Source organism: Pongo abelii, chromosome 17, assembly GCF_028885655.2.
Source record: "Pongo abelii isolate AG06213 chromosome 17, NHGRI_mPonAbe1-v2.0_pri, whole genome shotgun sequence".
In the NCBI taxonomy this organism is placed as follows: Eukaryota; Metazoa; Chordata; class Mammalia; order Primates; family Hominidae; genus Pongo; species Pongo abelii.
This window is the reverse complement of record NC_072002.2, coordinates 72,279,223-72,305,373: the sequence shown is the minus strand read 5'-3', so window position 1 is coordinate 72,305,373 and position 26,151 is coordinate 72,279,223. Positions and strand designations below refer to the sequence as shown.

General features: G+C 47.4%; 1 protein-coding gene across 1 annotated transcript in view; it reads right to left on the bottom strand.

Annotated features, from left to right (window-relative positions):
- ONECUT2 (one cut homeobox 2) overlaps positions 1–25,229 on the bottom strand; it is a 49,216-nt gene extending 23,987 nt beyond the window's left edge. Inside the window, exon 1 of the mRNA XM_024235972.3 lies at positions 23,654–25,229. Coding sequence (XP_024091740.1) covers positions 23,654–24,872 — 1,219 coding nt within the window. The 5' untranslated portion in view covers positions 24,873–25,229. The remainder of the gene's footprint in view (positions 1–23,653) is intronic.
- Between the last annotated feature and the right edge of the window lie 922 nt (positions 25,230–26,151).

Here is a 26,151-nt window from a genome sequence, read left to right as displayed (position 1 = left end):
CCTATGGAAAAGTGAAAATACAAGGAAGGCTAAGAAGACGTAGAAACAGAAGATGAGGAGAGAAAATATAACCTATCAGAGCTCAAGATATATCATAAAGCAAAAATAATTTAAATAGCATGATGTTGACACAGAATTTAATAGATCCATGGAACAGAATGGAGTGCAGAAACTGACCCGAGTATACAAGGGAATGTAATATGTTATAAAGAAAGTATTGCATTTCAAATAGTGAGAAGAGATGAATTGTTCAGAAACTGTTGGATTAGTTGGCTACCCATTTGAGATTTAAAAAAATAGAATCCAGTTTCACATAATTTATAAAAAGCAACTTCAGACAAATTAAAGAATAAAGATTCAAATGTTTAAAAATGACCCAAGGCCAGGCATGGTGGCTCACGCCTATAATCCCAGCACACAGGCTGAGGTGGGGGGATTGCTTGAGCTCAGGAGTTTGAGACTAGCCTGGGTAACATAGCAAGACTCCATCTGTACGAAGAAAAATAATAAAACTAGCTGGATGTGGTGGCAGGCACCTATAGTCCTAGCTGCTTGGGAAGCTTTTGTAGGAGGATCACTTGAGCCCAAGAGTTTGAGGTTGCAGTGAGCTATGATTGGGCCTCTGCATCTCAGCCTAGGCAACAGAGTGAGATCCTGCCTCTAAAAAATAAATAAAATACATAAAAATGACTCAGGAAGCAAAACACATAAAGTAAAACAACAGCAACAAAAATATTAATTTGGGCCGGGCATGGTGGCTCACGCCTATAATCCCAGCACTTTGGGAGGCTGAGGTGGGTGGATCACCTGAGGTCAGGAGTTCGAGACCAGCCTGACTAACATGGAGAAACTCCGTCTCTACTAAAAATACAAAAATTAGCCGGGCGTGGTGGCGAGCCCCTGTGATCCCAGCTACTCAGGAGGCTGAGGCTGGAGAATTGCTTGAACCCAGGAGGTGGAGGTTGCAGTGAGCCAAGATCGTGCCACCACTGCACTTAGCCTGGGTGACAAGAGTGAAACTCTGTCTCATAAAAAATAAATAATATATCAAAGTTAAAAGAAGCCTTATTAAGTTTCAAAATAATACCATGGGATAAAATGCTTTCAATATATTATAGTCTATCCCTCCCTTTAGATCTATTAATGTTTGCTTTATATACCTGGGAGCCTTAGTGTTGGGTGCATAGATATTTCTAATTGTTATATCCCCTTGCTGTACTGACCCTTTTCTCATTATGTAGTGACCCTCCTCGTCTTTGTTCACAGTCTTTGATTTGTAGTCTATTTTATCTGATATAAGTATAGTTACTCACTCTTCTTTGGTTTCCAATTGCATGAAATATTTTTTCTACTCCTTCACTTTCAGTCGATGTGTGTCTTTATGGGTGAAGTGGGTTTCCTGAAGGCAACATATAGATGGGTATTGTTTCTTTACCCATTCAATCACTTTATGCCTTTTAACTGGAGAACTGAGACCATATTTGTAATTTATAAAGCAAAAATTTGCATCCAGAATATATAAAAAACAATGCCCAAACAAAGATATGAACAGGACATTCTCAGAAAAGGAAATATATATGACCAGCAAGTATATGACTGTATCAAGGCTCACTAGAAATCATAAAAATATAACAAAATGAAGCAACCACAAAATGTTATTTTTAAATCCAGCAACTATGCGAAAAAAAGTAAAATGGCTAATATGTTAACTTCTGGCAAGTGTCAGGGAAATAGGAGCTGTCTCCTCCATTGCTGATGGGGAGCCAATTTCGAAGATAGTGTGGTAGTGTCTATCAAAATTACAGTATGTGCATCTCCATGACCTCTCACTTTGCTTCTCAGTGTCCGCCCTAGGAAACATTCCCATGGGTACACAGGGAGGTATGTACAAGGATGTTCACTCATCACTGCTTAGCAAATAAAGCAAACAACCAAAAATGGTAAACAGCCTAATTGCCCATCAATACAGAAATGGCTAAATAAATGAAAATAGCCATGCCATGGGACACTATGCAATAAATGTGGGTTGCAAGAACCTCATTTATATGTAGAAGCTGGGTAGGCATACTATCAAAGGAAAGAAGGAGCTTTGGAATGACACATGCAGTGTGATGCCACTTATGTGAAAACAATGCGCAAATCTATGATACCTATCTATCTGTCTTTCTGCCTATCTATTTATACAATTTGTATGAGTACATATGTAGGTAAATAAATGCATTGGAAGAGCCTGGATTGGCAGACCCACTCTTTGTAGCCAGAAGAGTGGTTACTGCTGGGAAGTAATGAAGAAGACTGGTATTAAAGGAGATGGGCAAAGAGGACTTTATTCTGATCATTAATGTTTTGATTTTTATAAGTAGAATGTTTTAATGCATTGCTTAAATAATTAAAAATAATTTTAATAAAAGCAAAATATTAATGTGGTTCTCTTTGAGTGGCAGAACTTTTTTTTATTATTATACTTTAAGTTCTAGGGTGCATGTGCACAACGTGCAGGTTTGTTGCATAGGTATACATGTGCCATGTTGGTTTGCTGCACCCATCAACTCGTCTTTTACATTAGGTATTTCTCCTAATGCTATCCCTCCCCCAGCCCCCTACCCCACCACAGGCCCCAGTGTGTGATGTTCCCCGCCCTGTGTCCATGTGGTCTCATTGTTCAACTCCCACCTATGAGTGAGAACATGCGGTATTTTCTTTTCTGTCCTTGCGATAGTTTGCTGAGAATGATGGTTTTCAGCTTCATCCATGTCACTGCAAAGGACATGAACTCATCCTTTTTTATGGCTGCACAGTATTCCATGGTGTATATGTGTCACATTTTCTTAATCCAGTCTATCATTGATGGCCATTTGGGTTGGTGCCAAGTCTTTGCTATTGTGAATAGTGGAGTGGCAGAACTTTTAATAAAAAATGTTTTTAAGAAATGGAGTTTTAAGCTGCTGGAGTACAGTGGCTATTCACAGGCAGTATCCCACTACTGAGCAAACACAACTGCCCTTTGGATGCAGAGAGAAAAGGAAGCCTGCAGTGAGGGCTGGTCCTCCGGAGGGGTCTAGGGAAGCAGAGGGGAGGGACATCTTAGAGAAAAGGAAGTAGGGGCAGGGGAGGGAGTTCAGGAATTTGAACATCACTTTAACATCTTCTAGAACCTAGGGTAAGGACAGGATAGAGTAAAATCTGCCCTGAGAACTTGCACATAGAGTAAGGAAGGTGGTTTCTCTTCAGTTTCAGCAGACTTGCAGCCAGGCACTGAGCTGGAGTTTGGAAACCTGGTTCCCCCTCAGAGCTCTGACATCCAGTTCTTCCAGTTGAAAGTTTATTTGACCTCATTCCCATTAGGATGGCTGCTGTCAAAACAAAATGAAAACAAAAAATAACAAATGTTGGTGAGGATGTGGAAAAATTGGAACCTTGTGTGCTGTTGGTGGGACTGTAAGATGATGTAGCCACTACGGAAACAGTACGGCAGTTCCTCAGAAATTTAAAGTGTGAATTACCACATGACCCAGAAATACCACTTCTGAGTATATACTCCAAAAGAACTGAAAGCAACATGGCAATGGTTGTTTTTTCCCTCACCAACCTGGTGATACTCCACTCCCAGGAAGTCACCATATTGATGGTGAACTTAGTGAGGACATTGATGGGCTTGGGGTACTACGGTCCAGAACTCAGGCTCAAGCAATCCTCCCACCTCAGCTTCCCCAGTAGCTGGGACTGCAGGTACATGCCACTGCACCTGGCTTTTTGTTTTTCTATTTTTAATTTTTTTAAAAATTGAGAAAGCAATATAATATAAATAAATAATCTTTCTTTGAAATTGTGGTAAAATATACACAACAAAATTTACCATCTTAACTACTTTTAAGGTTATAGCTCCATAGCGTTAAGTATATTCATTCTTGTATAATCTCCAGAACTTTTATATCTTGCAGAACTAAAACTCTATACCCATTAAGCAACTTTCCATTTCCCTCTCTCAGGCACCTGGCAAGCACCATTGTACTTTCCGTTTCTATGAGTTTGACTATTCTAGATACTTCATATAAGTGAAATCATACAGTATTTGTCTTTTGGTGATTGGCTTATTTCACTTAGCTTAATATCCTCAAGACTCATTCAGACTGTAGTATATGCCAGATTTTCCTTCCTTTTTAAGGCTAAATAATATTCCACTGTAGGAAACTCCATATTTTGTTTATCCATTCACCTGTTGATGAACTGTTGGGCTGCTTCCACTTTTTGGCGGTTGTGAATAACACTGCAGTGAACACGGGTGTACAAGTATCTCTTTCAGACCCTGCTTTCAGTTCTTTTGGAGTATATACTCAGAAGTGGCATTTCTGGGTCATGTGGTAATTCACACTTTAAATTTCTGAGGAACTGCCGTACTGTTTCCGTAGTGGCTAAACCATCTTACAGTCCCACCAACAGCACACAAGGTTTCAATTTTTCCACATCCTTGCCAACATTTGTTATTTTTTGTTTTCATTTTGCTTAACAGCAGCCATCCTAATGGGAATGAGGTCAAACAAACTTTCAATTGGAAGAACTGGATGTCAGAGCTCTGAGAGGAAACCAGGTTTCCAAACTCCAGCTTAGTGCCTGGCCACACATCTGCTGAAACTGAAGAGAAACCACCTTCCTTACTCTATGTGCAAGTTCTCAGGGCAGATTTTACTCTATCTTGTCCTTACCCCAGGTTCTAGAAGATGTTAAAGTGAGGTTCAAATCCCTGAACTCCCTCCCCTGCCCCTACTTCCTTTTCTCTAAGATGTCCCTCTTCTCTGCTTCCCTAGACCCCTCCAGAGGACCAGTCCTCACTGCAGGCTTCCTTTTTTCCCTGCATCCAAAGGGCAGGACGAGGATGCAGCTGTAACCAGACCCCATCAGAGCTTCCCAAGATGCTCCTGTGGATCAGAACTAATGGCATTAGGCAATCACTCAGGGAATAGAGCTGCAATTACCCTTGGATGCTTTCTCCAGGATGACCACATGCAGATCACCAAGAAGGAGAGAGTAATGAGAGTAATGAATCACCAAGTGAATTAACTGGAAGCCACTCTAATTAGTGTTATAATTTTTCATGAAAACACTAATGAATATGAAATAATGTGGCCATGAAACCACTAGGACAATTAATGCTTGAAAGTAATTTGGGGTCAGGAAAGGATACTAGAGACTGTTTAAATAAACTTGCATGTTGAGAATTCGGTGGCCCATGGCTTCAAAATATTATCAAATAAAGTTGTTACTTCAGAAAAAGCAACATCTGGATGTCTATAGGTTTTCTTTCTTTTCTCTTTTCTTGTTAAGGATCCTAATTTGGGAATAAAGATGATGGTGTGAACCAAAACAGGAGCTTTCCAGGGAGCCAAGTCAGAACATAAGTGAATGGATTTGGGGAACAAGATAAAGAAGCAGGGCCCAGACATATCAGAAACAGAAAAGAGGTTAAAGAGGGAGCCATTCTCCTTAGCATTTTAAATCTCATGACCACCTGGGTGTCTATAAAAATAACTTTCTGATAAGGCTCCCCAAACCTGTGATCATTATAGAGACAGACGATATGAGTTTTGTTGGCTCAGTTGCCATTTTTATATGTGAACTTCCATCAAATATAGAATGTCTGCTCAATACATTACCACACTTGCAAAATGGACTATATTCCAATCTAAGCCTGTAGGGATTCAGTCAGAACCTACTGTGTGCACAGTCAACTTCTGGGTTCTAAGCATGAGCTTAGCAAAATGTCCATAACTGTTAAGTGAGTCTTAAAAGGACACTGGGGGTGGGGAGTAAATAGTCCGGATGCATGGTTGGCCAGTTTGCAAACAGTATGCCCAGTGATGAGTGTAGAGTCTGACAATCTCACTCATCCTAAATCTCACCTGAGAAAATGACAAAAAATTTATGTTGAAATACAGATGTGCCCATGTGTAATAGGATGTTAACTGTAAAACTGAGGAGATAGGAGGCAATGTACCAGGTGCCATATACCCTTATGGCATCTCATTTAATCTGTACACCAACTAGATAATGTCAGGACCTACCTTGTCCTCCTCCTACAGAGGAGGGAACTGAGGCTCTTCGAGAGTAGTCCCCTGCCTGACATCACAGAGCTAGTAAATGGTGGCTCAGATACAAACTGGATCTGTCTGGCTCATGCTGTCATTGACAATGCCAAGCAATATTCTTAATATATAAAAGCTATGGGAACATTGGTGACTCAGGCCAAATTTCCTGCTGATACATGGAGAAGTTACAAAAAATTAATCAATCAATAATAATGGCAGCTATTTTAGCAAGTATTTACTATTTACCAGTTGTTCTAAGCATCTATATGCATAAACTTACTTAAGGCTCACAATAACCTTACAATGTACCTATTGTTATTCAGAGGCAAAGCCATAAGCAAGAAACTTTAAAGACCTTGGCAGACCTTGAAGGTTATAATGAATTCAAAAGTGTTCAAAGGCTAATTAACCATGCAACAAAAAGCAGTTCTTTGGAACAATTTTTTTAAAAAAATTAAAGCAGCATTTATGGAATGCCAATTCTTCAATTACAGCTTGAACACCATAGAGTCCCTTGCCATAGAATTTAATGGAATGGCTGTCTCAAGGACAGGCAGGATAAAAGATGAGGAGGGCTTGTTCTGTCCTCAGTAGCAGGGTGGGTGGAGTTGAAAAATAAGGGTTTGTTCCTATGTCTTGTTTCCAAAGATGCACACGGGAATACATCTTCTGATAATTTACCCTATTTGCTTTCAAACCCAAGTTGGAATTCTACCCCTTTGGCCATGCAGATAAGACTCTGGTATGACCCAAAGAAAGCTAGCCACTGTGAGCTGGACTGTGAGTCTGTAAATGAGAGTCCTATGACTCCAGCTAATGCATGAAAGAAGTTATGAATTTAGTTCACAATGCTCAGCATCTGAATAAACCAGCCTGCCAAACCACAGGCATAAAAACACAAGAACTTTCTGGGATTACAGGGTAAACACGTTCAATAACTAGGGACAGCTTGTTATGAATTACAGGAGACTACAACTGCCTACTAAGGGTGCCATTTCTTCACATTCAGGGGAACTGTGAGCACTGGGTATTGATTCATAGGACACCATTTCATATGCATGTAGAACAAATCTAGCTAAACAAAGTTATCTACCCGATGGAACTCAAAAATATTTCTCAATTTAATTTTAAACAGACTTTGACGTGAAGGAAATTTAATTATGTGAGTAATATAGAACACAATGAAATGTCCATCAAAATTGCTTCCAAAGGCTTAAAATGTTTTCCTTTTCAGACAACATAGTCAGAGCAGCTAAGATATCTACGTGAGTACAGTGTCTTAAAAATTGGGTCTTGGAAATCAATGTGATCACCTCTCTGAATTAAGTATGCACAAATGACAGCAACTGAGATCCATATAAGTCAGCTCAAGTAGCCCTCTGTGCACCAGATCATTAGGGGACAGGCAGGGAAGAAGGAGGATGCAATAAACACATGATCTGGGGTGTACTCACTAATGGACGGCATCCCTTAACACCCACATTAAGAATCAAGACAAAACTGTCAAGCATTTTTTAACACTGCTTATGATTTATAAAAAGTATGCTCCAGATGTAGAACCTAAGGTTAAAAAAACTTAGATATTGTTAAAGTCATAAATGCGCAAACCTTTTGATCTTTTTGATATCACTTCCAACTTGCTTCTTTATTCATTGGTAAACCCTAAGGAGTGTTTGCTTTGTTTAGATTTTCTTGACACAAAATAATTGAGATCTGAATTGGATGCCTTAACTTCTGTAGGCAACAGGCTTGGACTTTTGTTCCCCTGGAATTTGGTAATTATTGTAGTAGAACAAAATTTAAAAGTTTAAAGTGAAACCCTATTTTACAATACAGGTTGAGGCCAGGTGTGGTGGTGCACGCCTGTAATCCCAGCACTTTGGGAGGCCAAGGTGAGCGGATCACCTGAGGTCAGGAGTTCGAGACCAGCCTGGCCAACATGGCAAAACCCCATCTCTACTAAAAATATGAAAATTAGCTGGGCATAATGGTGGGCACCTGTAATCCCACCTACTTGGGAGGCTGAGGCAGGAGAATAGCTTGAACCAAGTAGGTGGAGGTTGCAGTGAGCCAAGATTGTACTACTGCACTCCAGCCTGGGTGACAGAGTGAGACTCTGTCTCTAAAATAAAATAAAATAAAATAAAATAAAATAAAATACAGATTGAGCTACAAGCAATCACCTGGTGGGGCTTGAGGGGATCTCCCATTGGGACACTAGAGCAGTGGGATGCTGGGGATCATTTATCCTTGCATATTTACTAAGTGCAAACTATGTGTTAGGCATTGTGGTGGGGCTAAAGGGAAGATGCAGGAGAACAAAGCTCAGGGTCCCTGCTTGCTATGATCTAGTCGAGAAGATCAAGCATGTCACAAACAGTCACAGTACAAAGAGGTGTGGTTCCTGTCCAGGTGGGCATAGTTTTGTTACTTATGAATGTGAAATGCCCCCACACTTATCTTCTGTCTGTTGCCAAAATTAGCCCTATACTATTGGACATCCTTGATGTCTGTGTATCACCATAGCAGTGGCATCTTCCAAGAACAAATGAGCTAAAATACACGGCATGAGGTAGAATGCAAACAAAACAAAACAAACAAACAAAAACACCCCCCCCAATTCCTCATGCTTGCCTTTTCTGTGCCCATGCTTCCTGCCATGTAACTTTGTAGAGCCTTTCCACCCTGTCTCTGGGCTCAGGCAGGTGACTTGCTTTCACCAATGGAACCAACTTGCTTTCACCTCTTGCTTTCCAGGGGTGGAATACTTGGATTCATGAGTTGGTGTAGCTTATCCACTTAGAAAAGTCCACTTGTCTCTGCTGTGAATTTTCTGCCCTTTACCCTCCAATCCAATCACCTATGTACTCCACACCCTGCCCTTTTAATGGACTTTCCAGAATCTGCCTAAGCAAGCCTGAATCTAAGGATCTGGATGGAGAACAGGTTAGGGAGGAGCGGGGCTAGCGATATAGACTCCTTCTGGTCCCAGCTGCTTCCTTTAGGAAGAGGGCAGAAAAGGAGGCTAAAGAAGCGTATAGCCTTTGGTGCCAGCCATGTCTAGGCTATGGTGCCATAGCCAGAGAACAGGGTGGCCTCTGACTCCCCCATTGGGAGTCCAAGGCCCTTCAGGGAGGCCTCAGAGCTGCTTCCTGCCCAGCTCAACCCTGCCTGTCTCTGCCTCAGTGTCAGAGGAAACTTGGTTTGGTTACGCAAGGCACAAAAATGCAAGGCACACAGGTCAATTGCTTACCTAGTTATCATGCAGCACAGCAATGCATTCAATTCAAGGCAACAGAAAACAAAAATCTGTAATGCTTTCATTTAACACTAAATTCTGTTCATAAATGGTTAGTCTTCATAATTTGTTACTCATGTAATATGAATGTCAAAACATAACTGTAAAAAAGATGAAATATCACAAGCTAATATATAATTTCCACATAAGATGTATAGCAAATAAATGATCTTAGTTTCAGTTTCCAACTGAAGTTGAGATAGTAATAAACTCTGTTCTCAATTCCATATGGATATTGTAAAGGTAAGTGAGGATATATCCATTCAAATCTTAAATATACAGTAAAGTCAAAGAGGGACAAGGGCTAGTTCATATATTTTCACTCCTAACTACTTAGTTCAGTACAGTGTAGACAGCAATGGATTCAACAAAGGAAAAGAATAAAATATAAAATAAAAATAAAATAAAAACATAAAAATATTAACCTCTGGTTTTTTTCTTCACAGGTAACTTTACTTTATTAACAACCTAAATACTTGCAGTATCTCAAGTAATGGCTGTTTAAATGCAAATTTAGTTTACTGATAATTAAAATGATTTAATATAGGAAAGCAGTCCTTCTGATTTGCTGATATGATTGCTGGCACAATTGCCCTGAGGTGGGTAAAATTTTCCACTTTGTATGAAGCAGAACAACCTTTGCTATTAACGAAGACATCACAAGCCCTGTTTCTCTATATTAAGCTTATGTCTCATTTCAGATTAATACAGAAATCCATTTTAAATTATGTAAGCCAGTATTTCCCTCAATGACCAAAGCATTTATAGAAAAGAATACCCCTTTTTCAGGTTGGGTGCAGTGGCTCACGCCTGTAATCCCAACACTTTAGGAGGCCAAGGCAGGTGGATCACTTGAGGTCAGGAGTTTGAGACCAGACTGGCCAGCATGGTGAAACCCCATCTCTACTAAAAATACACAAATTAGCCAGGCATAGTGACAGGTGCCTGTAATCCCAGCTACTCAGGAGGCTGAGGCAGGATAATCAATTGAACCCTGGAGACGGACGTTGCAGTTAGCCAAGACCGTGCCACTGCACTCCAGCCTGGGTGACAAAGAAAGGCTCCAGATCAAAAAAATAAAATAAGAAAAGAATACCCCCTTTTAAGAGAAGAAGCTACAAAAGAATGATAGATGTAAGTAAACATACCCAACCTATTCTCTCATTGAGAATAGGGGCTTCTGTAAAGATAGACAGGAGGCCATCAAATGACTTACTCAAAAAAGAATATCTGATGTGGGTTCAGCCATGGACCAGCAGTCACGGGGAACTCAAAGATATGCTATCTCCCCTCCAGAGCCACGGGGAAGAAAGGGAGACACAGGAAAGACCTAGAGAGCAGTGTAAGACCAGAGCCAAAAAGGCTGTTCTGTCATTTGCAAATCGAGTTCAGAAAGAAAGAGAAAGGAATCGGCCAAAGTTAGCTGGGAAGATTTCAGAGGCAGATCGGAGGTGGCTAGGAATGATAGGACCTGGAGAGGGACTGATGAGATAAGGAATTCCAGGAAGAAGGAACAGAATGTGCAAAGACATGGACAGGACAGTGAGGACAATGTCTGAGCAGGAAAACGAGGAGAACTGACTGACTGGGGAGGGTTACTTTGGGGGAACTAGAGCCAACTGGCAAAATGGGTCCTTAGTCTAGAGTCTAGTGATGATCATTTCACATCTCTTGCTCCACTGGCGATAATCTGAAGATTTGGATAAGACTCAACCCTACTTTGAGATTCTCTTAAAATTAATACATAGTTATAATATCATAATTTGGGAGGAAAATGACATTGATGAGAACTTGACATTGTGAAATGCTTCTCCTAAATGATGTGCTGGGGCTGATGATTCCTGTTCAGATGCCATCTACAATCATATGGGGGAAATACAATGGGTAGAAACAGTGTCATATAAAAGAGAAGTATTTATTAACTTATTTACAGATATTTATTGGCTGCCTCCTGTATGCTGTATCTAACCTCCTCTTCTGGATCTTAATCTAATGGGCTGACACTGACAAGTCAGCAGGCGATATGTATCTATGTTCTAAATGCAAAGGGAGGGATGGTCCAAGGAGATCCCAATTTAGGAGGACAGAGAAAACTTCACAAAAGCAGGGACATCTATATACAGGAAGAATGGGGTCCTGAGAAGGCAGGAGAGGATTTGGTCTTCAACAGGAAGTCCATCTCTTCCTCTTCAGAAGAATGAAAGAAAGGATGAGAAGGGTTAGTCATTGAAAGTGAATACAGAATTCACTCTTGTCCCTTGAACATGAACTGAAATGAACTCTGGTATACATTAGGAGGAAATTGCATCCAAGAAGACTTTTTCCCCTACATCTTTTAGGTTTGGGGATCTATGGCACTAATTCAGAAAAGCATAAAATTATCTTACTCCACACATTTTTCAGTATTTAGGGTCAAAACAGATAATAGAAAAGGTCTCGTTTATGTGGCAGTTCTGTCAAAATATCTTTTCAAAAGCATATTGAGTTCACTACAAACGAAATGCATTCAGTACAAGTCCTTGTAGAGTGTTATGCCTCATTTTAGTAAGATGCAGTGATGCATATAAAGTAGGCCAAAAAGGCTACACTTACTGTTGCCAAATCCATGTTTTACTGGAAAAGGTTTTGACAGTGGAACCCAACAATTCCTGAGAAAGGTACGTCCACAGATTCGAAGACTACACAGCTGGAAGAAACTTCTTTAGTCAAAGCTTACAAAATATATTTAACACCCATTTTTATATCTGATTCAGATACGTTCCTGCTCATTTTTACAACAAAATTTTGGGCATTTAGACACACAGAAACAATTTTTTTTCAACATCAAATTTGAATGCTCTACCAGGTTTGTTTTGTTTTGGGCTGGATTTTCCCTCCTTTTACACAAGAGCCACCTGGAACTTGAAGATAAATTGTCACAGGGGAAAAAAATTCTCATTTATCATACCCTTGACTTTTAAAGGAGACACACTTGTCTATTCCAATGCTCCACCTCCCTGAGAACCACCTTAGCAATAAATTAGGTCTGAACTGAAGTTATTTGAAATAAAGCAAAAGTTTTACATTTTAATTAGCTCTGGGAAGTCAAGGGCCATTTTACTCGAAACCCAAAGAGATGTGAGTTGTGCTCAATCATTGATCAAAAGGACCCACCTATCTCTTTTCTCTGGAATAAAAACAGAAATAAAGCAGAGCAACTGATTGAAAAAGGCCAGAGTCAGAGGTCAGTGCCTACTGTCAGTTCTCACCCTGGCCAGTGCCATATGACTTCACTGTGTGGCCTGGAGGAAGTCACTCAACATCTCTGGCCCTTTGTAGGGGGTCAGGGACAGAAGCAGTGGCAAGGTTTTTCTTAAAAAAAGCCTCATCACTAGACTCTCAAGAAATCAAATCCAGTTTCTAGATTTATCGAAGGTGGTGATGCTCCACAGTTGGCTCTCCCTGTGACATTACTGCTGCTATAATGTGAGAATATTGTTTAATATAATGAAAGTCATGCTTTCAAAAATCAGGAGCATGCAACTGGGGAAACAAAAGCATCCCTTTGTGTATACCTGGGGGGTGGGGCGTGGGGGCAGGTAGACAGTAACACTTGAAAGGAAATCCTAAATCTAAAATATCCCGTTGAGGGTGGCAATCATGCCTGCAGAAGGCAGCAACATGGAGAAAAATAGTTCAATCCCCCGCCCCCCAGCGGTGGTAATGCTCTTCCTCTTCAGAAGGAAAGAGTCTTTCAGCATCTTTTGTCTTCTCACCCAGCTGCCGCCTCCTCTTCCCTTTATTATCACTGATCTCACACAGAGAACTGAAAAGCCACAGGGCTCCAGAGGAAAATATGAGGCCCTGCACTGGGGGGCTGAGACCTACAGAGCTGAAGTTACTGGTCAGGCTCTTGCCTGGATTTAACCGCAGTAGAGGGTCCATCTCCAACTCGCTCAGAGTTCCTCCATGGCGCTGTTCGTGGTGCTGAAGCCTGCGCCGGGGCGTGGAAGCAGCAACCCACCCACAGGCGCTCTGCTACCACGGGCTCCAGGCAGGGGTCCATGTGAAGCAAGTGTGGAAATAGCTGCCACCCACAGAGCTACAGCCAGCTCCACAGTCTGGCTCGAAGTCTAGCTCACTGGCTCACTTCTTTGCAATTGCAAAACGGCTGGTTCACTTTTTCTCTTTCCAGGGGATTTCACAAAGCCCAACTCGAGTTTGCTGATTTGGCATATCTCTTTCTCGATGTCCTCCCTGTAGATGCTAATTCTCTCCCATCCTCTCTCCTTTGTACAATATTTTATCTTTGCAGAACACCTTACAGTTGGCACAGCCCTCACTGGCACAATCAACGGAGCCATTTTTCTTCCACACATAATCATTCGTTTTGCCTCCCACGACTATTTTTTGCTTTCTTTGCTTCTCCTCCCCCAAGCACAGTCCAACTGAGCAGGAGACTATTTCCTCAATGTGCAGGATGGGCAAATCACCTCACCTATGACAGCAGAACTGTTGATTTCTCCTTGGCAATGAATTAGAAGAGGCAGAGGTTACAGTATCAAAGGACCAGGAAAAAGCCCTTTAAGCTACTTCTAGGAACATAATGCTTGCATGGGTAGTGATCTGGTGGGTGGGGAATGGGGACAAGGATATTAGGAACAAAGTGAAGGAAGGGGCTTGGACCTTGTGGGAGGTGCAGGGCTTAATGCAGTTAGAAGACTCCCGGCAGGTGGCACTCTAGTTCACCTGCCAGCGGTGGAAGCCCTGACTGTGCTCCCCGACTCCACTTGAAACCTTTCTTCCACCAAACAGCCCCCCAGCCATGTTTGGAGGTCTGTCTTCCCCTTGATCCAAGCACTTATCCAAAGTATATTCCTGCTAAAAGCACCGTTTGCACAATTCTGTTTACTGTAATGCACAGTAATGAAGGGAACATAAATAGAAAATAGAGGGGCAGTGGGGGGGATTTTCTGTATGTGTGTGATTGATGGTGCTCAGATCAAAACTGTTTAATCATCAAAACATGATTCAGCAGTCGGGAAATGTAAACAAGTTGTGCAATTGCTTGCTTTAGTCAAAACTCTGGAAAGGGCCCAGAGGGCTGGCCCTAGCCCCTGGGAGGGCAGTGCCAGCAGGATGCGACCCCAACCTTCCTACCAGGGCAGAGCTGCTATGCCTACAGACTGACTGGCGTGACCTTTGGCTTTTGCAGCACACAAGCAGTTGGGCCGGGGTTAATGGCACTTTGCAGGGAGCTCCAATTGAGTAAACAAAAAATGCCTTGCCCTTTTCTAATGGAGCACATTATTCTAAGGTCTAAGCCTTCATCCAGGCTCCTGCAGCTGCTCTGCAGGTCAGTGCTACCAATAAAGCAATTAGCCAATGAGAAAACTCTTCTTCCCTGAGGGGGACTCCAGGGTATTGCTGCAGTTACTGTGCTTTGCTTTGGTTTTTTAAACAAGTGATCCAAGTTGATCTGAGCCTCTTACATCAGATTCTAGGATGAAGACAGTGAAATTGTGTTTGCTGAGTGTGATATTCTAAGGGACTGATCCCTTGTTCAACACAGCCTGGAGAGCTCACTGCTTCCTGTTCAATTAACCTGAACCATAGCTGAACTCTGCCCTTTGAACTCGCTCAGCAGATAAATACATTAGCTCACCTACGAAATCATTAATATTTTTCAATCACATAAAACAAACATGAATGTACAAAAACAACCCAACAGATAGCCAATTAGGAATAGGTCATGTACCACGTTGAAAAAAATCACAAATGGATGCTATTTAGACAGGAAAAAAAGGATCAGGGAAGAAATGAAATTTCTTCATCGGATTGTGCCGATGGTTCTGGAGGCAAATGAGACTTCCATTTTCACATCTACAAGCAAGAGGGATACTGAGCAATATCTGGCAATTCCTATTCCATCTACTCTGCTCCACAACAAAAGTTCTACCCACTGCTCCCCACATTCAGCAGAACACAAAAACTCCAAATCCTCTCTCTTTTCAAGTGACTTCAGTGTTTATGCTCATATACAGAGTCTAAAATATTGCATTTCTGGGGATAATCCTTTTTCTGATTTGCTACAAATGAACCAAAATAATTGTGGCAACATCACTGCTTTTAAGTGAACCAACTTTAATGAAGCAAACTGGTGGTTTAATTGAAATAATCTTACGTAGAAAATGATGTTCCTGAGACATTTTTATTCTAGGCATATAAACAGATTTTCTTTTCTCAAAAAAAAAAAAAGATGCCAAATGCATCTATTTTGTCTTTATCCCTGCATGTCATTTTAGAAGAATGAGAAAAACATCCCCAACTGGGTCATTACACATTTCAGTTTGATTTAATTTCACTTCCCACAATTCTGCCTCCTGACCCCCTCTCTTCCCACCCCCCTTCTCATTTTTGTTTGGTTTGGAGTGTGGGCTTAATGCCCAGCTATCCTAGATGAGAACACTTAAAGTAATATCACAAGCATGAAGGGTAAATCTATTGAACGAGGGTCTTTAACTATGTGGTTTCCTTAAAGGGAAAGGTTGGATCAATAGGATCAATATGAAAGGTTTCCCTGGCCCTGCATAAAAGGGTAAGGGCTTCTCTTTTCACTGGTTTAACTTTACTCTCTGACAAATGCAAATCAATGGATATGTGTTTACAACAGATTCCCTAACAGACTCAACTTGTGCAAAGCCCAGAACCTCACCCTGGGGGGTGGGGACTCCAAGCTTGCTCCAGGAGGACACGGTAGGGCAGAGCTTCATGCTCAAGGGCACTGGGGTGGAGTGGGAAGCAAGCTGACAATGGCTGCCAATCACCCTTAAAAAGAAAGGCTTGCTACCCACTCAGATCCTGCTGGAACTCAAGGAGCTGCTGCTGTCTGTGGCCTCTCCAAGTAGGGCAGAAAAATGAGCCGTCAAACAGGTTCCTTCGAGGATGTCAATGCAACATAAGTAATAAAGCCCACATTCTAGAATTTGGTGAGCCAGTCAACCTAGTTTCCTATCCTTAACCATCTCCGAGGCTGATTGCACAAACTGTAAATGAAATATCTACAATTGGAGCAGCACAAGTATTTGTGCTCTAGGAATGCTGCTTCTGCCCTTTCTTAAGTGGTAACTGGCTCTTCTTAGTAATGGCAAAGCAAACCACTAACACTGCGGGTTCTTTTCCCCTTAATTTTACCTTTCCCTTTAAAAATGTGATGCTTTCCAGAGATTACATGACTTCAAGTCAATACCAGTTACAGAGAAATTATTTTTCTTCCTGCAGGAGAAAGTATATGTATATTTGATTATAAGAGCCAAAGTCCAATGCTGATTAAATTACATGGAGGTGTGCTTCCAACCCAAACAAAGTCTGCTTTCTACAGAAGAGTAATGGGTCCTTAAATGGTGAAAGAGGCACCGAGGTGGAATGCAGAGCCTCCCTGCCCTCTGGGACAATTTGTGTGGGACAGTTTTTCATAATAAACGTCCACAGCTTCTAGGAATCCTGCTCCCGAAGTGAGGCTATCTCTATCTGCACAGCCCACAGTCTGCCTCCAAGTCTTGCCCATCTGCACCATGTCAGGCATTAGATGGGCTGGGTCACCCAATCCACGTCCCTACCTCTTCCCCACCTGCCCCTAGAAAAACCTATGAACACTTTTCCGCCATTGCCTTGAATGAGACTGGGAAATCAAAAAGCCTTTCCCCCAAAGGCACTGAGGTTGGTTAGGGAAAAAGCCTGGGTGATAAGAGGGGGTGACAGGGCCCCACAGGGTGATTTAGCCTGATGGAGCTCTATACCTGACAGCATAAATAAATCACCCCAGAGGGTTTCCTCATTATGGACTCTCCCCTCTAAGAAGAGTTGTCTCCCTGGAGGAAGCAACTTTTCCCAAGTCAGGAAAAACAAAGGTCCCTAAAAGGGTCAGGAGTCAGCACAGCCCAGGGAGTCTAGATGAAGTTTAAGGCCTAGGGTGCCTCGTCTTCACCCTCCTCCCCAGGGCCCTTTATAAAGGCAATTATTTCTATTTATTCCCTCCTAATTTCCCTTCCTTTGGCAAGAACCCAGAAACTAAATCTCTCTGCTTCTCCCTTGAGGTCTTCCTTGCTCTAGGGATCCCCCTCCATGATACCACTTTTCATGAAGACAGTTTCTGCCAAAACCAGCCACTAGCCGTGGAGTGTGGAGCCCAGGACTTTCTTCCTGAGAGTTTTTCAGTCCTGTTCCTCTGGTCTCTTCTTTGAAGAGAAAAAGTGCCTAAAGGCCAGAAAACCTGGTGGGGAGGCTCTCTCTCACATCAGGGGGTGACTGTAAAATGAAGCCTTGGTTTGAAGACAGCAGGAGAGGCTGTCTTTCCTTCCCTCGGGCTGAAGTCTGGCACTTGGCATGGTAAAACTTGCCTAGGGTGCTGTTACCTCAGGGCAGACCTGGCTCAAAAGGAGAGTGAAGCAGCTGCTGGTGCCTTGTAGGGACAGAGAATCTGGGGTAATCAGTTTATCCTTTGCCCAGCCCTCACCATTCACCAGGAATCCTGCCCAATCTTGGAATTCTAAGATGGGATTAGGAGAGAGTCTATGATTCTATCCTCTAAAGGTCCACTCGCCCCTCCCAGAGCCTAGGAGTCTTTCAAGTGGGGGCTGTGGGGAGGGAGCCAGTTGTCTGCCAGACCAAAGGGAAACCACCTACTCTCCTCTTTAGCTACATATCTGATTACCCAGCTAACTCATTGTAGTTTAAAAGGGTAGGACATTTTCTGACTAGGAACCAAGGTGGTGTACCAGAGCTCCCTTCTTTAAGGAAGAACACTAGTGGGAAGATGAGGAAGAAACACCAGCCTACCCTCTGCCTCAACTCAAAGCAGAACAATGCACGATTTGCTTTCCCATCTCTCTTTTCCTTCCTCTTATTAATTACTGTTCTTGGAGAAGGCTGGAAAACACTGCTTTCCCTCCCGATTGAGATCCGCGGTTGGAAAAGCTCAGCCTTCTTCAACAGGAGGGATTCATAATTTCAAAAAAACCCAGAAGAATTAGTTCTCATCCTACTCCCACTTCGGTCCCTGCTCTTTTATTTTTTTCCATAAAATTCACCTTAGTGCTCCTTCTCGAAAAACAAGCCACCATTTGGCCAGGGGAGTGGTTGGCAGGGTGTGGTGGTGTCCCCCACAAGCGGGAAGGAAGAGCTTTAAAGTTCTTTCTTTTCCAGTCAGTGCAGGTGTTCCACAGGACACCCCCTTACCCGCGAAGGGCCAGTGACCCGGGCCTCGGCCCAGGACGTCCAAGGGGTGGGAAGGGGTGGGGCAGGGGTTCCCCAGTTTGCTTTACTTCCTGTCCTAGCCAAGGTAGGACACAAGATTCTCCCTGTTAGACCCGACCAGTCCAGCGTAGAGCCTGCTACTCGGAGGGATGAAGCTCAGACTTTTGTTACTAGGGCCACGTTTAATTGTCCAACGAATGCACCTGCGTAAAAAGCCTGCGCGTGAGCCTTTTTAGTAGGAGAACCCATGAGGATGGGAGGGGATCTGCGGCTGATTAAGCTCTGCTGTTAGCCGGCAGCTTTAGCCACGTCATTTTCAAACTTGGGCTTAGTCACAAGGGCCCAGTGGCAACGGCCAAGCACAAGATAGTTAGGAAGACTCGGGCACCGTTCCGCGCATTGGCTTCGCAGACCCAGCCGCCCAGGCGGATCGCCGGAAGCGCAAGTAGCGGTGTGTGAGCACAGGGGCGGGTGGTACAGAGGTGGGGGGGTGCAGAGGGCAGGGAGCCCCGCGAGAGGAGGAAACCTCGGGGAAGTAGAGGCGGGCTGGGGCCTCGCAGGGGAGGAGCTGCGGTCAGACCGGAGAACCCGCGCAGAGCTGGCGAGGCGGCACCGCTGGAAAGCCGCGGGGCCGTGGCGCTGGCGAGCGCTCTGCTGGGAAGAGCGCGCGGTCGGGCTTACTGGAAACGCGCCGGATCAAGTTCCAGATCAATGAAATCTGGGTCCACACGTTTACGTTATTGTTGCCAGCATTAATGCTCTTTTAATCTTCTAAACATTATCAGCATCGATCTCCCTCCATATACACATTTGTTTGAGAAAGTGACATAACCACACAGTGGAAAGCCTGGAATAAAAATAAATGCCCAGCCTCTCGCACCGAGGGCGCCTGGCTGCCTGGGCTGCTTCTCCTGCTCGGGTTCACTCTCCTCCCTCGGGTCCCGCCTCCTCTGCTCACTCCCGCCCACCCTGATGCGTGTTGGGAAGGTGTTCTCCCGGCACCCGGGACTTGACGAAGCAGATACTGCAACGAACTTTTAAATTATTCATCCAAGCATCTAGCAGGCAAACATATCGTCTGTTCCGTACTGGCACGGGTTGCGTTCAGCCTCTCCAGCTCGGATCCCTAACTAAACCGCCAGGAGAGCTGGGCTGAGTCGGGAGCCCTAGCAGCGAGAGACGAGGTTGGGGGGTGGGCGCGAGACTCTGCGAAGGGGGTCCGCTTTCCTCGGCTTGGGAGGTGCCCAGCGGCCCGTGTCACCCAAGGACGTCCCCGGTGCAGCGGGAGACAAGCATGCACGCGGTGCCCCTAGCAGGAGCCACTGCGCACTGCCCGGGCCGTGTCCCGCCGCTGCGGGCGTCAGGTGGCCCAGGCGACATCATGGTGGGTTGGCTAAGGGCCCTCGGCCGCCTGAACAGAACTGGCTTCAGACTGGCCGCTGGGAGCTTGCTGCCAGGAGAGGGCCGTGCGTCGGACTACGGCGGGGACTGGAGACCAGCTCCGGGCAGGCCGCTGGGGGATCCGGGCTCACTGGAGGCGGAAACTTCTGCAGGAAATGTAGTCGGGCGCTCCGCTCGATTTTCGGGCGTCGGAAGAAACCATACCTGCCACCAAAGCCTCACTTTTCCTCAGTGGGACGCCAGTTCAAGTTCTAGCCTGGGTTCTCTTACTTCCTTCTTGTTTGTGCTTGGTTTAGAGGTCTCTGGGGCCCAACGCCCGAGAGTGTGTGCTCGAACCCGCGGAAATTTGTCTTGGCCGCCTCTTGTCAGGTTGCTGAAAACCGCCCTGCAAGGGCTGGTCTTGGGGAACCTCTGCGAAGGCCCGACCGGGCGGGGTTGCAACAGCCGCCCTTTCCGAACGAAACCCTGCATTTGGAGTCAACTTCTCTGAAATTTAATGTTGGGGCAATCTGAATTTCTCCGAAGTTTTCTCCCTTTTCCTTTCAAGTGCCACCCTTGGCTGTGACTACACCGGCAGGCTGGGGAGGAAGGACTTGCCTCTGTTGTGACCTCGCCTAAGGGTGAGCTTTGCTGGCGCTGGCCAAATCAGACCTCTTCATTCTGAGCCCCCAAACCCCGGCCTGCTTGGCCGTTTGGCAGGACGCGGGGGCGGGGCCAAAATGAGAGAGAAAAGGAACCTATAACCTACGAGAGAGAAAGAGAAGAGGCAGGTTTGGCGGGAGGGGGGTAGAGACGGTGTCTTCCAGGCACGGGTCTGGGAGTCCGGCCGAGCCGCCTGCGGAGCCGCTGGGCTTGTTAAACCCCCGGGGCCCAACGGCGAGGGCCCTCTGCGGCGTCCCGGCGGGGATTCCGATCGATACTTCGGGCGGAGAAAGCCTCCGCTTTTCTTCTCCATTTGCTCCTGTCCCCTAGCGCTCCGAGCACATAATACCTACTTACCAGTCCCAGCTTCTGCGTCAGTGTCTGAAGAGACTGATCTACTGACCCCAAACTGAAAAGCCTCCTATGTAATAATAACCACTCAACACACTTGTAGTTGCTGATAAAATGGCCAGATAAAAAGGCTAAAGCTCTTGTCCCTTTTCAACCCAGGGTAATAAAACAGACACACATTTGAATGCTCGAGCAAAGCGGGGTTCTCAGCAGGGCTTTTCCACTCGCTAGAGGAGGCATTCTGTCTCCCACGAAGGCGGCTTCAGCGATCCTCTGCGGAAAATCTAGCAGCGTGGGCAGTGCTCTCCCGGGCCTGTCCCTGGAGACTTGCACCATGGGCGTGGGTGGGGCTGAGGACCCCCGGGATGCCACGCTTTCTCATCTCAGCAACGCTTGGGATCATTTTAAAAGCTGAAACTCGCTAATAGGCGAAGCATTACTTTCCTCATCACTTTCAGACCTATATGGGCAGAAGGCACGTGTTTTTTAAAAGCTGTGCTCTTTGCGCGACCGGCATGAGGGGGCGGCAGCGCTCTGAGATGAGCAGGAGTAGAATAGCTGTCATCCTGCCTTTAACTGTATCCCTAAGACCAGCTGCCAAGTTCCTTCTGGTCCCCAGTGCCCAAGAAGCCAGCGGGTACTAAAACCCACTGAAGAGGGCCTGGGACATTCGGGGGGATCTATGACAAAATGTTAAGAACTATCAGTAAGCCTCCAGTTTATTTCCCGCCGCTATTATTATTACTCTCTACTGGCTGCTTTATCTTGCCCCGAACCAACAGCAAACCAGAGAAAACTGTAGGAGAGGATGAAAAATAAACTAAAGGAGAAAGATTACATAAATTTCTAAATCCACTCAAAGTATCCGGAGTCCGCCGATTTGTGGGAGGCTCTTTGCAGGGAAACCTGGTTTTCTTTACCTTCTTAGATCAACACCGCGGGGCGATTACCGACTGGCAATAGGAATCCACCAGCAGACAGCAAAGGAAAATGCTGTCAAAGCGGAAACGCCCCCTCCCCAAGCCCGGGTGAACCTGCTGCCTGTCACATTTCCCAGCCCTGTCGGGCGTCGGTCGAGTGCACCCCACAAGCTGGGCTCAGCGGTGCGAGGAAAGCCGGGGGGATCGGGGGTGGAAACCTGAGCTCGCAGCTCCGGAAGCGAGCTGTGCGAGGCTGGCTCGGAACCGCGCGCATCCCAAGATCCGCGCTATGCAAATCATCACCACCACGAATTGTTCCCCTAGACCGCCCGCCGATCCTGAAAGATACCCCCCTCCACCCGGTCCATGAGAAGCCGCCCACCCTGGCTTGCAATAGGGTATAGTGTGTCCTTCCCAGTGGGGGGCCTGGACATATTGCCCTTCTGGGCCCGTGGCTGGCTCCTAGGGGCAGCGCAGTCGCCACGCACACCGCGCGGGGTCCGTGCGCACAAAAGCGCGCAACTGCGTGCCAGTCGCAGTAACTACTGCATCTTTTCCTCTAGCTCGCGCACCCGCCGCCCACACAGGAGGTTTCTGTGCTCCTAGAACAATAGAGGGCTGTACCTCGCAGCTTGGCCGCTAGAGGAGGCACAAAGAGCCGAGCCGGCTCCAGAACAATGTAACCCGCGCCTCTACCCGTCTCCTCCCGCGAGCCGCCAGTCCTCCCCGCGGTCGCCAGGCGCGCACAATCAGCGCCCGCTTAATGCAAAGGCGGAGCCTGCAGCCCGCGGCAGGGATGCATTAACTAACCTGAATTTTTAATTTCTCAGCACCTCTTCCTGCGAGTGCTCAGGGTCTCCCGGAGCTGCGGCAAATCCTGGAAAATCCCAGCAAACGCTGGGACCGGGGCAAGGGCGGCCGGTGAGCAAGGCAAAGCGCTTTCCACCTCAGTCTCTTCTCCCACGTCCTCCCAAAGCGGTGAATGTGACCTTCTCAACCTTACACCCTGCCCTCGCTGTAGGTAGTGACATTGGAGCTGGCCCGAGCCCCTCAAGCCCAGTCAGAAAGTCCCTGCGCCAACGTCAAGGCCAGAGATGGGCTCCAGGAGCGCTGTTGTATCCTGGCCGCCGGTTCCCCGCGCGGGCAAGGCTGTGCCTTCGGCCAATGACCAAATAAGTTTGCCTATATGGTGGGTGGGAGAGTAGAGAGCTCTTTTCCCTCTGCAGAGCAAAGCCTCTCAACTGCCTCTGCACAGGGAGAGTAGCCAGCCCGGAAAATTGAAATGTGTTGTCTAAAAAAGACTTGAAGTGCATGGGGTTTTGAATAAGGGCAGGTCCTGGTTTCTGTGAGTCTTGGAAAGACAGGGCTCCTAGAGGAAAACGCACACCCCCATCCCGCCTCCCAGTACCTGGGAAGATCGGAAATAGGGCAAAGGTTGGCACATTGAGAGGAGGGCGAATGAAATGGGGGGGGGATCGGTCAATGAAAGCTCAGGGACAACGAGAGAGTAAGAAAGAAAAAGAAAAGGGAGAAGGGAAAGTAGGGGAAGAGCAGAAGAGAAAGAGAAAATGGAAGAAGAAACAAAAACGAGAAAAAAGAGAAAGTGTATAGGAAAGAGAAGGAAAGAATCAAGAGAAGTGACTCGGCGCGCAGACTTGGGCCACAAATCCCGGACCCGGAGCCCTCTTCCCAGCAGCCTGGCCCCTGGCTAGCCCCGGCCTTACCTGCCAGGCGTAAGGCGGACATGCGCTGGAACTCGGGCTCCTGAAGCCACTTCCACATCCTGCGGAAGGTCTCCCTGCCAGATTTGAGTTTACTCCACGGTTTTGGATTCCGGAGCAGGTCGGAGAGAGTCCCCTGAGACCGGCACAGCACCCTCTGCGCGAAGATCGCCTGGGGGATACTGTAGCGCTTCAGCTCCGCTGTGATGCGCTGGGCCACCTCTTTGGTGTTGATTTCTTCCAGCTGGCCCGATGTGGCCACCTGCGAGCCCGATGAGGACGAGGGTGGCCGCTCGCGACTGGGTGCCAGCACCGGCCCGTGAGACTGAGTGTGGCCCGGGTGATGCAGGCCGTTCAGGTGCGACATCATGGCCGCAGGAGGGGTGCCCAGGCCGCGGGACAGGTGTTGCTCACCGCGGGTCAGCATGGCAGTGTGGTGCGCATCGAAGTTGGGGCTGAGCATTTTGTCGTGGCCCGGCGGACCGTAGTTGGGCAGACTCTGCTGCGCGTTGTGGAGGCCGCCTAGCCCGTTGCCCAGCGGCGTGGCGGCCAGCGGGGACAGGCTCTGGCTCATGCCGGGCATCTCCTTGTAGGGGCTGTAGAGGTTGTTCATGGCCGGGAGCCCGCGCTCGTCGCGCATGAGGGTAAAGCTGCCGCTAACGTTGCCGGACAGGCGCTGGTGGTGGTGGTGGTGGTGGTGGTGCGGATGGTGGTGCGGGTGCGGGTGGTGGAACTTATCAGATACGGTGGAGATGGGTGGCAGCGGCTGGAGCGGCGTCAGCGTGGTGTAGGTGTTGCTCATGCCCATGCCAGGCGGAGACGAGTCGCAGGACATGCTCATGGCGTGGTGCAGCGGGATGGAGAGCTCGGGCCGGTAGTCGCCGCCGTCCAGGATCGAGGCCATGCTGGTGACCATGGCCGAGCGCGACGCCGCCGCTGCAGCCGCAGCCGCCGTGCCCAGCTCCTGGTGCGCGGTTGGAGGCGGCGGAGGGCCCCGCAACGAGCCAGCGGCGCCGCGGCCCGCGTGGTGGGGGCTGGGGCTGGCCAGCAGCTCCTGCTCATGGCCTGGGCCCCCGCCGCCGCCCCCGCCGCCGCCCCCGCCACTGCCGCCGCCGGCCGGCCCGTGCAAAGTGCCCAGACTTTCCATTGTCAGCTCCGGGTTCATGGCGCAGCCTTCTAGGTCTTTGGTGAGGCATCGATAGGCGGTGTAGGCAGCCTTCATTCAGTCCATCGGGGCCCGGGGGCGGCAGGGGCGGCGGGGGCGGCCGGCGGGCGGGCAAGGTGTGCGTGGCTGGGCTCGGCCGCGGGAGTGGGGGCGGGCGCGGGAGTGCGAGAGTGAGTGGAGGGGAGCGCGCGTGCGGGTGTGCGCCCCGGGCTGCGGGCGGGCGGGCTCGCCCGGGGTGGGGGCGGGGTGGGGGCGGACGGGGCGTGCGTGCGGGAGAGGGGAGGGGACGGGGAGGGAGGGAGGGAATCACCGGGCCCCGCCGCTCGGGCCGGCTCGCAGCCTCGCCATGTCCGAGCCCGCTCCGGCGCCGACGTCTTCTGTTTGGGTGAGCGGGAGCTGTCCAGAAGGGCTCTGCCGCTCGCCGGAGTAGCCAACCTACCCTCCCGGACCTGGGGTGGGGCCACGCCCGACGGGCGCCACTCGCAGCCACTCCGAGGCCGCAGCTGCCCCGGGAGGCGGGCCTTCCACGGGAAGCTACCAGTGGCTGTGGAGGGGGCGGGGCCGCGCGTTTCAGGTTTGGCTGACGGCTCGGTGCCTTTTTTACCTCCTTTGCTACTGGAATCAAACGTCAAGGAGAGGGAGGGAGGGGAAGGGGGGGTCGCGGGGGAGAGGGAGGCTGGAGTGCGAGCGAGCGAGAGAGATTCGGTGAAAGATGCCGTGCTGTGTCCCCCCTGAGCAGCTGCGATCTGGGGGAAGGGGCATTGCTTCAATCGCCTTCGCCTCACCCCAAAGCTTTCCTGGAGGCGAGTAAGCCGGGAGCAAAAGACTCCGCTATGTGCCAGTGTAGACAAACACTCGTCACTAACAAGCCACTTCCCGAGAGTCCCTAGCTGGGAGCCAATAGTTTAGCCTTTTAAAATGCAGGCGCTAATGTATTCTAATGCATGGTAAATTCCCGAGGCCGGGACGTGCATAATCTACGCGGCCAGAGCAACTGTAGCGCCCTCGCCGCCAGCGAGCTGCGGCCGGCCGGCGGCCCACGGGCGGCGCAGGCAGCCGTAATGCATGCAAAGTTAACACAATAACATCATTTAATTACCCGGTGAGCCCATAAATCTCAGTTATGAGGCTTCCGAAGAGCCCTGCTAGATTGCAAAACAAAACTAGAATTCCGGGAGCTGCCGTTTCAAGGTGACCAAGTGCTTTCTGCATCAGTGACTTGGAAAGAAGTGGGGAGAGTGTAGAACCGGTGGGGTGCAAGTGAGGAGGGTCGCTGGTGTCCCTAGTGAGCAAACTTCTCCTGGGGGCAGAGAGTAAGCAAACCAGCTGAGACGGC